This window comes from Solea senegalensis, unplaced genomic scaffold (genome assembly GCF_019176455.1).
Source record: "Solea senegalensis isolate Sse05_10M unplaced genomic scaffold, IFAPA_SoseM_1 scf7180000012694, whole genome shotgun sequence".
Lineage (NCBI taxonomy): Eukaryota > Metazoa > Chordata > Actinopteri > Pleuronectiformes > Soleidae > Solea > Solea senegalensis.
This window is the reverse complement of record NW_025320674.1, coordinates 53,724-66,441: the sequence shown is the minus strand read 5'-3', so window position 1 is coordinate 66,441 and position 12,718 is coordinate 53,724. Positions and strand designations below refer to the sequence as shown.

The following is a 12,718-nucleotide window of genomic DNA, read 5'->3' as shown; positions in this document are numbered from 1 at the left end:
GAAATAAACACTCTGACTCTTCCAGATTACTTGAGTGTCCGTCTGTTCATCCCCTATCTGTGGAAGTAAGGGTGTTAACCTGGAGCAGATGTGTAGTATTCCTGAAAATAATTTCTAGATCTTGACATGTTCTGAAATACTAGAATTTTTAGTTCCAGATACCTGTGACTAAATGTGTTGTACCTTTCGTAGATCCACCTTGATCTGGTAGTTGCAATGCACGTGTGTGAATGGTAAACTTAAGTGTAACATTTTCAGGTTTTTTATAATGTTTTGTGAAAAGATTCATTAAATGTAAAACAAAGGGAAAACATTGAAGTTCTTGTTTGTAGGTTATTAGGGTTCGAGCACAAAGTGTGTAGAGCCCTATTGAAATGCAAAATATTCTTATTATTTTACTCGTCCAGCCCATTTGAGATCACTTACAATGAGTGCTCTAGCGACACTTTTTCAAAAATAACTACTAGCGACTTTCAGGTGAGACTTTTGGAGACTGATGTAAAAAGCTTGATCGTTTTACTTCTTAACAAACAGCGGGTGCTGCTGTGGGCCCCTTGTCCGTCCCAAAGCAGTCACAGGCAGCCCAGTCCTCTCCATGTTGATCCGTGAATGCAAAACTTTTTGTCTAAAATGAATCACTGTGCTAAAAAAACCTAAACTGACATAACTTACCCTGACCCTGTCTCCTACAGCGTCCTTACTGAGGAGTTGGCAACACTGCCTGCCAGCTCAAGAAATTTGATATTTTAAAGATAGTAGTCGACATGCTAACAACTAGCCACCAGCTATTGTTCTTTAGGTTTGTGAGGTAATAGGTCAACTGACAAATGCCCAATACCAACAAGCTGAAATTGAGACATATTGCCACTGAGCATAATGAAGGTGGAGGCACCTCTTTCAAGAAATCGACTCACAGCTAGTTCTTGTATTCTGGGACAAGATCAGTCGTCCAATTAAACAGCGTTAATCGTATTATTTGCACAAGAGATAAGCTAAACTAGGTAAACGTGGCAAATATACAACCATTTGCCCTCACATTCACACCTACGGTCACTTTAGATTCTCCAACCCAACCCTACTCTGCATGTGTTTGAACTATGAAAGGAAGCCAGACTAGCAGGGGATAAGCCACACATACAAATGAGGAGAACATGCAAACTCCTTACAGAAAGGCCATTTGTCTTTATCACTCAAAGCATACTTATTAAATGATATTTGAATGAACGTAATAAATCTGCCACTTTGATTCTGTTGTCACCTGTGATAGAGTGCTGGGCATTTATCACCAATTGTGACATTACAGGCTTAATTATTAAATTAGAAAACACTGTTTAGATTAATCAATTGTTTAGATGCCTGTGGCCATTTTTCATTTTGAATATTGCTCTTGACAAGGAATAATCTAAACTTCAGCAGCCATTATAATACAATTACTCCAACAGCTATAGGCTGCAGACATACAGAGTGGGACATGTGTCATCCACCATCTCTGCCAGTGACACACACCAAGAGTCTGAGTGAGGGACATGTTTTGTTTTGTTTTATAATGGTGAATGAATTATGCCAGTTCTCGGATGGAGGCGGTGTGATCTGATAGCAGCAGGAGTTTGTGAGAGCAGTGTGGTGAAAGTCTCAGACAAGATTTAAACAAACACTGACTCAGACGTTGGCTTGACTGGCCCGGGGTTACAGCAACAAGCGCTCCTGACAGAATTAGGCCATGAGAGATCACACACTGCCATCTCCAGAGCAGCCCGAGAAGTATATTCCAGCTTCCACCATCATTTGTGACGCTAACTTCTGTCAAGACGCAGTGAGTGCAGGAATCATTTGTCAGAGTCGGGTGTGATAAAATGCTGGAGTTGTTTCTTTTATTCCTTATTACAAGGCAGTCAATACAACATCTCTACAGTGCGATAATTGAGATGTCTAACTGATCTGTGCAGTTTAATCCCCACTCTGCTTCTCCAACTTTTCTCTGCCATCGCTGGTTTTACCTGCGACGATTTGAGTTGTAAATGATCTCTTATAGTTTGGATGTCATACATCTTTATATAGCATACTATAGTATTTGTAGCATCCAGACTGGTGTAAGCTGCCTGATAATAGATGTTTTTGCAATAAAAAATGTAGTAAAAAATAAATTAATACTGGCATGAATAGATTATTTTACCATATTATGTTTCTATTTGTGTTCATAGCAGTTCAGCTTATTGTTGTTCGGAATTATTTGCCACTACATTTCCAGCAACAGAAGAAAAAACGGAATTCTCAGAAAGGTCTGACTGCCACTCGTCCATGCTGCTGTGCTTGCAAGACATACAGTCACAGGTCGACTCATGGAGAATTTTTCCCTTTGGAAATATCTCCACCTTCAGGCCGTGCTCTGCTTCCATCAGCTGTCAGGTCTTCTCACTCGCATCAGCTCCTGCTGAACAAAAAAGGGTGAAAAGAATTCAAAATTTAAAACTCAGCACCCTCATAAGCTTTGCACACACAATACATTATTAAATATACTGAACACAACAGTAGCGTATGTCCGGAGGTTTGTTTTCTGGAAGTTTTACACCTTAAATGTGCAGACATGGCATTCCCCATCTCTGTGAATGACATATACATTTAATGATGGCCAGATTAACCAGGAGGAGGATTTTCTGTGCTCTTCTATTGACTGACAACCTTCCATGATCGATCACTTCATGCTGTGTGGCTTCAGCTGACACAAACTTAATGCCCAGACTTACTAGATGTTGAATACTGCAGACAAGAATGGAGAATAAACTAAATCACTCTTTCTCCAAATTAAATTAGAGTGTGCCCTTATTTCTTTAGCACATAGGCGTAAGAGTTGGATGATGTGCTTTGGTCTCAAACTCTAAGTTGATACTTACTCTTACTTGTTTAACTGAATGCTTGAGAAATAAATGTATAATATCATTTCACCTGCGGCCAGAGTGCCTGTAGTTTTCTTTTCCACGCTTTCTGCAGTGTTATTTTATTCAGAAAATATATACAGGGTGAAATAAGCAACACCAAAAATTAATAATACAAAAGCACAATCAAAGACAACCTGAGAAAAGAAAACAATACAATGACTTAATTTACACATCTGAAAAGAGGGGGAAGAAGTACAACATATTTAACTCCAACAACAATGTTGTATCTCTGTATTCCTCTCAGATGACTTTTCTTATTTCTATAAATTTGTGTTACATTTCTGGATTGTGCTAGCAAAAATAATGTGAATAAATAAAAGAAGAAAAATGCATTGACAACAGTGAACACCTGGTGATCAGTCAAAGACCCTCATCCCTATATCGTGGGAAATATGGGGCTATATGTGTATCAAACTCTTCCACGGTTTCACACCACAAACGGATAAACAGGAACCTTTTTTAACTAAATTATAACCCCCTCCAATTTGAGATAAGATTGTTGCTGTCTGTATAAGTATTCAACAACCAGCGGAACGTCTGGGGTTTTAATTTTGTTTCTTTGCTGATCCATGCAACGCATTTCTAGAAATCAGTGTTAAGTGTTGTAAGGATGTCTCTAGGCACCAAATGTTTTCAGTTCCATCTCTAATAATTCACTCAGATGTATTTAGAACTAAAACCACTCAGTTGTAGTGCAGATTGAGCTGTCATTTTCTACAACAGCATCGTGAAAACAACAGCATCGTGTTTCCTAACACTTTTACTGCAGCATTTGACTATAATGCAGTGTTTCTCAATGCAAGCTCTGCAAAAAGCCTAATAATGACCCATTCATTTGAATCATGTGTGTTGGAGCAGGACAACATCCATGAGCACAAAGTGTCACTTAAACCTCTGCTGTTTACATTGTCTTTTAGGAGTTGTTGTATTAGTTAGCCCTGGGGGATTCAACATGGCCATGGAAATTAAAGCATTGTGAGGAAACAGCACTGCTGCGTCCCTCTGTGCACAGCCTCTGCAAAATTATGTAATGAATTGCTAAACACTTCTTGGTAACTTCTGCAAACGCCAACTGTAGAAACATCTCTGACAGCTTAAAACCAAGAAGAGGCCATGCATGTAGTCACTTAGCTAGAAAGAATAATCCATAGGAAGGAAGGACATTCAGGGAGTCCTGAAAGCCTCATCACCTGCTGGTTATCATCTTATTAACCCAGCATGCACTTAAACCCTGGCTCTTCATCCACTAGTTGAGTTGTTCTGTGTAGGTTATTATCTCCTTGTGTAGTTTCTTGTTCTATCATTTGTTTTCCTCCATATCTGTCTGCCTGCCAGCTCACCACCACCCCAAAACCTAATCCCCATCACCAGCCTCCTGCCAGCTCCTTAAACCTCATTCCCTGCTCAGCTGTTTGTCATTTTCTCCTCAGCCCTCCAACCTGACCTGCCACAACTCTCTCTCTGCTGTTCATTGTCCATCAGACATCAGTCCTTGTTTAACATAAGAATAACATTAAATCCCCGCTGAATGTCCTACTCTCGTTTATACAGCATTCAATTCAATATTCTTTTGCAATCAAGAGTCTCATTACTGTGTGTTTCTTATTTTCCTCTCCATTCCCATTCTGCCAGTTTATTTTTTTTATAGCAAAATATTGTGTGTAAATAATAAAGGTATTGGACTGTTCATAGAGGAGGCTGAATAAGGTAGCAGATATTTTGACTTGTTTGAAGGAAAAACACGGGTGTAACTGGTGTCACGTGTTGGCTCATTGTCACACAGAGGACAGTGTGACAAGATGTGCCCTGAAACTGAGGCAGCTAAATGGAACTCAGCCTTCATTAATACGAGGTTATGTCTTCTGCCTCGTTTCTCTGATTTTGAGCAGCATAACTCAAAAAGTAAAAGATCGAAGGAATGATGAAATTGTGTGAGAATATTGGTTATGGTGTAGAGATTGCAGTTGTTGGTGTTGATCCAAACACAGCTGCATGTTTACGAGTTTTCTTTTAAACAAATGTTACCTTGTGAGATAGGTTTACCTGTGATTTGTCTCTCTTTGACTTGTCTGCTATCTGAATACACATGCTTTTCTTTTTCCTACTGTGGGTCATATCTGATTTGTGCCACAAGTTGAAAATTCTGAGTTCATGACCTTGGAAACACATCATAACAATGAACCTGCACCGTGTGACTAACTCACATGATTCAGTCCTTTAAAATGTCAGAAGCAATAAAGTTAACAGAAAAAAGTTCTGAACTATAGCTACATTGCACTTACTAATTAAACTCTTATCTCCCTAAATGAATAGAAGCTGATGCCCATGCACTTTTTTCCCCCAACTGTGTTTTTCTGGTAGCAGCAGCAGCAGCAGCAACCTGAAGCTGCAGCCTTCGTGAGTGCGTCACCATAATGTAGTAGAGAGCTGCTCGACTGTGCAGAGGTGCTCCTGTTTATATGGACGTCACAAATATACCAAGAGTTTGCCTCACTCCTTAGTGGCATGAAGCCAGGGGATTTTATGATTAAAACCAGATTGTGCTTGCCCAACTTGGAGAGGCACAGAAAAATAGATTGCAGTTACGCATACTCTGCACAAGAGGGAAGTACAGAAACATGCATGTCTGCCTCTGCAGCATCTGCAAAGGTGGACTTTCTAGGGGAATACTGAATATTGTACAGCCTCTACTGATGAACTTTCTTCTTGGGCAAGAGGGACTTTTTTCACAGATGTCTTCTTGTTAATAAGTCTGCTTCTAGTTCACATCTGATTGTGGCACAACAAGAAAGGCTTGGTTCCTCCTCATCAGCCACCTCACAGAAAATGATGCCAGTTATGAGTCAGAGCTATGATCATCCAGTAAATGTAATGACTCCTCTTGATTTGAGTCAAGTGGCTCTAGGGTCTCACTTTGCTATAACAAAAAAAAAATTATTGAGCTCCTGCCAACTCAATGATAAAGATGAGTTTTAGATACACTGCAAAACAAGGCTGTTATCTTAGTTTATAAGTTGCTTGAATAATACTTTATTTTGATATTTTCATTTTTTAAAATACATAGTGACTCAATGACTAATAGATTTGTCGAGGAAGATTAGAGAATTCCTCAGATCTACTCATGTCTAAGTTTACCCCAGCCAATGAAATTATGTCATCCTGCTGGCTGATGTGTAAACAAACAGAAGAAGAAAGTCATTTCTCGTCTCACTTGCCAAAACAGACACATTTTGCAGTGTACTGAAGACTGGGAAATCATGTGACATCGGCAAAGGCAGACACTTTAAGCCCCCCTCTGCCTCTGCCCACACACACACACACACACACACACACATGCACAAGTACATCAAACACACACACAAACCCTTTTTTTCTAACAGGGGGAGGAACACTGCAATTCATTTACTGACTGTGAAAACAGCGCTGCCAGTAAACACGGCAAACGTCATCAGCTGCGAGGAAACATCAACACTATAAAAGTAGAGGGTGAGAAAAACAAAAACACGTCCCCTTTGTATCTGAGCTTACCATGAGTTGTTCCCCTGCCTGCTCCCTCCTGACCGCCACTCACTGCAGTAGGATCTCATGTTTCAGGCCCCCGTGGCACCAGGGCAGACCACCTCCCCTCTCCTTCACACCATGCTGGTGCTCTGGCGGCCTCTCCCAGGGTAGGCAGGGGTCCTCACAGGTTTCGGAGGCGAGTACGAGCCCTTGCCACACCGCCCATTTTGAGGATAAGGTGGAGGCTTCTGAGTTCTTGAACTGGACGTGCTGTTCCCAATAATGACCTTAGGGTCCAGACTCTGTGGGAGGGGCTCTGAATGAGTTGGGCCACTGTAGGGGTACAGGTGAGGCGGATGGCCGTTTACACCTGACCTTTCATGGTTGACATTCTTACTGTGGATGGGTGGGGTGAAGCGGCTGGTTTTAACGACAGATGCCATGTAGACGGGGGAGGGCGCGTTAGTCCTTAAGATGATGCGGTCTTCCTCGTCGTGCTGTGACTCCTGAACTGGAGCAGGCTTGTGATTGGTGAGCAGGACCATCCTGCTGTCACCTGAAGGAGCTGAGCTGTCAAAATTATTGAACACCCCCAGACTGCTGCAGGCCGCCTCCTCGCTGAGGTCGATATTGGCCGTGAGCCGATCAATCTGCTCAACCACCTGAATGATAATAAAGAAGGTCAATACTTGTCCAAAGTGCTGCGATGTCAAAAAAGTACTTTAAATCAAGAACTGTACTTAAGTTTTGCAGTAAAACACTTCAACTTTCCCCTGCATTCTTCCATCAAATGTCACTTAAAATTCCAGTGTGTATATTTAGGAGAGTTTATTGGCTGAAATTGAATGCACTACCCATAAGTGTGTTTGTATAAGTGCATAATCACTCTGAAATAAAGATCTTTGACTTTTGCAGCCTTAGAATAAACCTTTTATATGCAGTTACTTTATTTAGGCGACAGACTTGCATCACCGCCCTACAGGAGCCTGAATGGACAAATTAGCTATATTGTTCATTATGTTTTATTAAAGGGCAGCTTTCTATGCAAAGGAAGAAGTAAAAAAATTTTTCTGGCATGTGAAAACCACCATAGTTACCTGACGTGCTTGGGAGAGGGAGGAGTGAGCAAGAAAGACTGCATTTTGACTGTCAATAAACATCACATTTCTTCACTCAAAGCTGCTTTTGCCACTCACCAATTCACTCACACTTTCATACAGTGCATCTATGTGCTGCACTTTTTCAATCACACATCTCTCATCCATCACACTCTGCTGGGACAGCCATCAGGAGCAACTTGGGTTTAGGTGTCTTGCCCAGGAATGGAACCCACAACATTCCAATTGTAGAACAACCCGCTCGACCACTGACCACTGCCGCCCAATTACTTGTCAATCATTTGTACACACTGGACCTTTAATATATTCCTAAATGTCAGGGGAAAATATTTCTTTTTATTCCAAATCCTTCATTCGAAAGCTGTTAAATGATTACCTAGTTTACTTAGAAAAAGACACACTGTGAATGTATAACGCACATCATATTTGTAAGATTAAATGTGTTGTTTCCAAACATATTTTTATAGCCCATCTTTATGTGGTGACGTGTTGAAATGAAGTTACTAAATTAAACTTAACCCTAACCCTAAACTATCTAAGTGACTATAAAGTGGTTAAAATTGGCTCCTTCTCAACCTCCTGCAGCAGCAAATGCTATTTACTCTATGTGATGTCAGTGGCCAATTTCCAGGTATGGTTGCTTTGATTTGAGATACTCTTTAGACATTTATAGGTGATAAAACTCTGTGTTTTTACTTAAGTAGGGTTTTATCACAGGACTTTTACCATTACCATTGCCAGGACCATATTTACAACCACATGCTCTGACTGTGCTAAAACTGAAGTAATCATCAGCAATTCAACTAACCCTCCAACCAAAGCTGTTTTTAGACCTCCATTGTTTCCAACTGTCTCTGAATGCACAATCATGGACATTTTGTTTTTCCAAATGTTTCCGCACAAAGCCAGGCTCCACATGGAGACATTCGGCTGTGGACCAGTGCTACAGTTCTACAGCTGCATGCAAAATGGATACTGTAAGAGCAGGGCATAATTTAGTAACAGTCGCAAGCCAGGCTTTTTTTATGCGCCGCTCGGAACACTGCCAATTTCAGCAGCGTTCTGCTAAAGGTCAGGGTAAATCGTTCTCAATCATCACTCCGGTAAGAGACGTTGAGTAAGTCACAGACAATGCCGTCAGCAGGCACACACACACATCCTGACATGCTCTCATGCTCACACAGATACACAAACTGTGTCAAACTGATCTCATTTTGTCAGCATCTGTGCTTTGTGTCGATTGTTTCAAATGTCTGCTGAGGAAAGTTTGCGTCATCTTCATCACGTTTAGACACCTGATGTGTGTCCACAAAAAGACCAATGGACATACAATAGAGCCTCCTACCTCTTTCATCTCCACATGAACTTGCTTCAAACCCCCCAGCACATCCTCCAGACCTGCCACAACTTGTCTGATCTGATCCCTCACTGAGTCCTCCTGCCTCTTTGGCTTCACGTCCTCTGAACCCTGGTGCTGGTGTTCGTCGTTGTTTGTCAACTTCGAGGTTTCCGTACTGGTGATGCCAGAGGGAGGGATGCACGACCCCTTCCTCCTGCTTTGGTTCAACTGTTTTTGTGGGACTTCAGTGGGGAAGAATGCTCTGTGTATGGCTTCAGGTCCATTATAACCTTCCTCTGATCCACCCTTCTGTTTGCTCCAGTCCTGATGACTATCTCTTTCCTCCCCTCCCTCGAAAAGCACTGGCCTTGGTCCACAGTGGCCATTTGGCAAATGAGTCAAATGGGGACCATGGAGCTCCACGTGATGGCTGCATTCACAAACTTCCTCTTCCTCATCCACGGAGACATACCTGACAGTCCTCCTGTGTCTGTATCCTTGACCTTTGAACTGAAGGTGAGGCAGAGGATGTGGTGTCCCAAGCTTAAAGGTGTGCGCCCTGGTGTCACCGTGTACCACACAGCCACACTGTTCTCTGACAGACGGGCAGTGTCTCACCCCGGACTCCAGTGCGTAACTCCACTGGGCAGGGTTGAAGTCCCACGGGCAAACTTGGCTCAAGTCATCAGAATGACTGTAAGGGCCAGGCTGTACAAACACAGGCCTCCTCTGTGGGCTGCGATGACCACTTCTCTCAACTTTGTCCACTAAGAAAGCTCTGCCTCCAACGTTCTTAACCTGAGGAGCCTGGATGTCTCTCCAGCAGTCCAGTGATGGGTGGTCCGTCTGTCTGGCTGATGCTGGTTGGTATCCCAGCCCACCCCCGTGATGACTGTGTGGCTGCTCATAGTGGACACAGTGCTGGCAGGGGGTGGGGGCGCTTTTATGCTGAAAAAATCGGTGGTGTCCCGCTGTTTGTGCGCTTTCAGTGTACATGTCCAAAGACGTCCAGAGGATTGTGTGGAAATCGCGTTAGAGAACAACTGCTCTCCTTCCCCCCCTGTTCTCTCCAGCCCAGTCATTCACTCGCTCTGTTTTCCTCATCTGCGTCTTCCCACTAGAAAACTTTTCTTCAGTTCTTTTTTTTTCCTTTCGTTTAACCCAAGACTTCTCCCTCCCCTTCCTTCCTTCCTGTCTGTTGTTTCCCCTTTTCCTCTCCTGTATTTGTTAATCTCTGCACCCTTTCTTTCCCTTCCTTGGACACCCGCTTTCCTACTTCTCCTAACTTTTTCTTACTCCTTCTTCTTCCTCCTCAGCCTGTAGCCCTCTCTCCAACACGGGGCCCCTCTCCCTCCCTCTCTGTCTGTGTTCCTACCTCTCCCGCCTCGTTGTTCTATCTCATTTGCTGCTGCAGGCTTCCAGTCACTCTCTCTCTCTCTCTTTCTCTCTCTCTCTCTGACTGTGTATTTCCTGTTTCCTCCCCTCCCCTCTCCCGCTCTCTTCTTTTCTCCACCTCTTACTCTGCCTCTTGCCTCTGGTATATTCTCTCACATAGTCGACAGTACCTGAATTTGGGGATTTGTAGTTTCTCCTCCACCTGAATTCCAGCCACTGTGTGCGGCTCCTCTGCTGAAGGACTCCATATGGGGCTCTGTCTCCCTGACAGTGTGTGAGAGAGTCCTGCGCTCATTAGCCCAACTGAAGCCTTTGCACTCTGCAATTAAATACTGTCTGGGTTTCCGTGGCCAGAGACTGAGAGAGGAGGGGAGGGGAGAAGCACCGGGGGAGGTGGGGTTTTTCGAGCATATATAGACAAGGAGTAGACAGCTCTGTGAGTCAAAGGAGACAGAGCCAATGCCTTTTTACAAGAGACACATTTACACAAATTTATGTCTCCTTATGTCCTGCCTCTCTCTCAACCAATACATCCCCCTTTAAACCCCTGCAAGTCATTCTAACTTTGTCATTATTTTGGTGGGAAGTGAATTCTTCCTCTACTGGGGCAAATGTGAACTCTAGTAATGTTGTAGTTTGGTCTGCCTGTAAGCTACAGTATAAAGTGTTGAGTGCTTTTTTCATCAGACTGACACAGACACATCAAGACACAAGCGGTCACAACACCAGCCATAAGAATCTCCCGTTGAACAAAGATTCAGAGGCATCACTTGCAACCAGACTCCAATTGGATGATACAAGATGTCAATCACACTTGAGTGCATACATCCATCCATTGTCTAGCCAGTTAATCGCAGCTGACCTACTGTAGGGCGAAGGGCAGGGTACGCCCTGGACAGGTCACCAGTCCATCACAGCGCCAACACGTTTTGGTCCATTTATTATCCGACTCATTTTTAGACACGCTACCTGTTTTAGGTTTCTTTGCAGCACTGGATATTTTTCAAAAGGCCTGTATGCAGAGTCAGTGAAGTGAAACAGTCGATAGGTGTGTCCACTCTCTCTCTCTCTCTCTCTCTGAACTGTCTTGTTATCTGTTTATTAAACGCCTTCATCACACTAAATATTTGCTTGTAATGCTTTAAAGCAGAGCCTATAGGAGATGCATAAATGCCATGCTCATTGAAATCATTTGAACTACATCATGCCAAAAGGATATTTTTTGTCCATCAATGCCAAAAAAAACATTAAGCACATGAAATAGCCGTTACAGCCACATACAAGAGTGCTCAAGTTCACAATTTCTGCTATCCATGGACAGCAACTTTGCAGATGAATGGTACCAATTGTTTATCCTTAAGGCAGTAAAAGCAATCAACCTCACTCACTGTCCAAAGTAGTACAAGGTTTCTGTGTTGTTCAGAGACTAAAGAATGCACTACTCTTTTTTGTTTCAAGGAAAATAACTGAAGCTTTGAAAATAATGTTTTGTAAAAAAAGAAAAGACGAAAAAAAACTTCTGGGAATAACAGCACGGAAGGATAAAAAGGATTTATCCATCCCAGCAGGAGGATGAGCAGGAGTCCAGTCCCAGCTGCTGGAAGAAACTTATAGACGACACGTAAAGCTGGAAAGACTTCAAGTGTACTTTACTGCAACATGTATTTTCACAGGACATCTATATGCACACTCGCACTTACACTAAATTATAAGGAAGGCTGGGAATAAGTATGCTAGTTAGAACACTGGCTGTCCCTGTGACTGAGTAGATGTTTATCATGAGATCTATATGATATATATTTTGTAAGTCCCTCAATAAACACAGAGGTGGAGCTACAGGCAGTAAACAACCGGCTCCTTTCAGAGCTGGTTGGAGTTGCATCATTGCTCACTTAAGAAAACTTTTGTCAGTGTCCTTGACTTGAACAAACTATTGACGTGGCAATATTTCCACCCCGAGAGGGACATTTTAGGATAGTTTCCACTTCTGACTTTAAACCCTGCACTTCAGCACGCTATATATCTCATACATATTCACACAAATCCTGACAGATAGTTGATAAGTGGAGACGCAGTAAGATCTCAAGCTGTCATCTTAATCTCCGTATTTCAAGTTAGGAGCTCCGAAGGCTGATCCTTGTCTACACACTACAAAGGGAATAGCAAAGGTTTCAGGTACCTTCTGCACCTTAGTGTGTGTGTGTGTGTGTGTGAGTTCCCTAAGTAAGTTCCCAGCTTGTGCAGCCCTTACATCACACCGCTGTGTGCCGACCTGCCCACTTCCCACTCCACTGTATGACTGCAGGGCAATCACAAAGTGAAGAGAATGGGAGTCACACTTCACCACTTGCCACTCTGTACTTCCCAAACCTCATGAGCACGTATGTGTCCTTCTCATTGAATCCATCACAAGAAGTCAATATGTTGTT

General features: G+C 42.7%; 1 protein-coding gene across 2 annotated transcripts; it reads right to left on the bottom strand.

Moving 5' to 3' along the window:
- Positions 1 to 1,849: 1,849 nt before the first annotated feature.
- Positions 1,850 to 10,361, bottom strand: LOC122759956. Of its 2 annotated transcripts, none has more exons than XM_044014975.1 (3): positions 8,901 to 10,361; positions 6,465 to 7,099; positions 1,850 to 2,431 (listed from the first exon to the last, which is right to left on the bottom strand). In XM_044014975.1, the coding sequence occupies exons 1-2, from the start codon at positions 9,888 to 9,890 to the stop codon at positions 6,569 to 6,571; spliced, it is 1,521 nt and encodes a 506-aa protein (XP_043870910.1). In that variant the 5' UTR covers positions 9,891 to 10,361; the 3' UTR covers positions 1,850 to 2,431; positions 6,465 to 6,568. The 2 variants fall into 2 exon arrangements, with proteins under 2 accessions (XP_043870910.1, XP_043870911.1); XM_044014976.1 differs by having other exon boundaries at positions 1,850 to 2,428.
- Positions 10,362 to 12,718: the final 2,357 nt, after the last annotated feature.

Excerpts from the sequence above, each read along its gene's own strand:
- LOC122759956 (XM_044014975.1), bottom strand. The coding sequence starts at position 9,890 with ATGTACACTGAAAGCGCACAAACAGCGGGACACCACCGATTTTTTCAG. Across the intron at positions 7,100-8,900 it reads TTCATGTGGAGATGAAAGAG|GTGGTTGAGCAGATTGATCG; the intron begins GTAGGAGGCTCT and ends ATTATCATTCAG.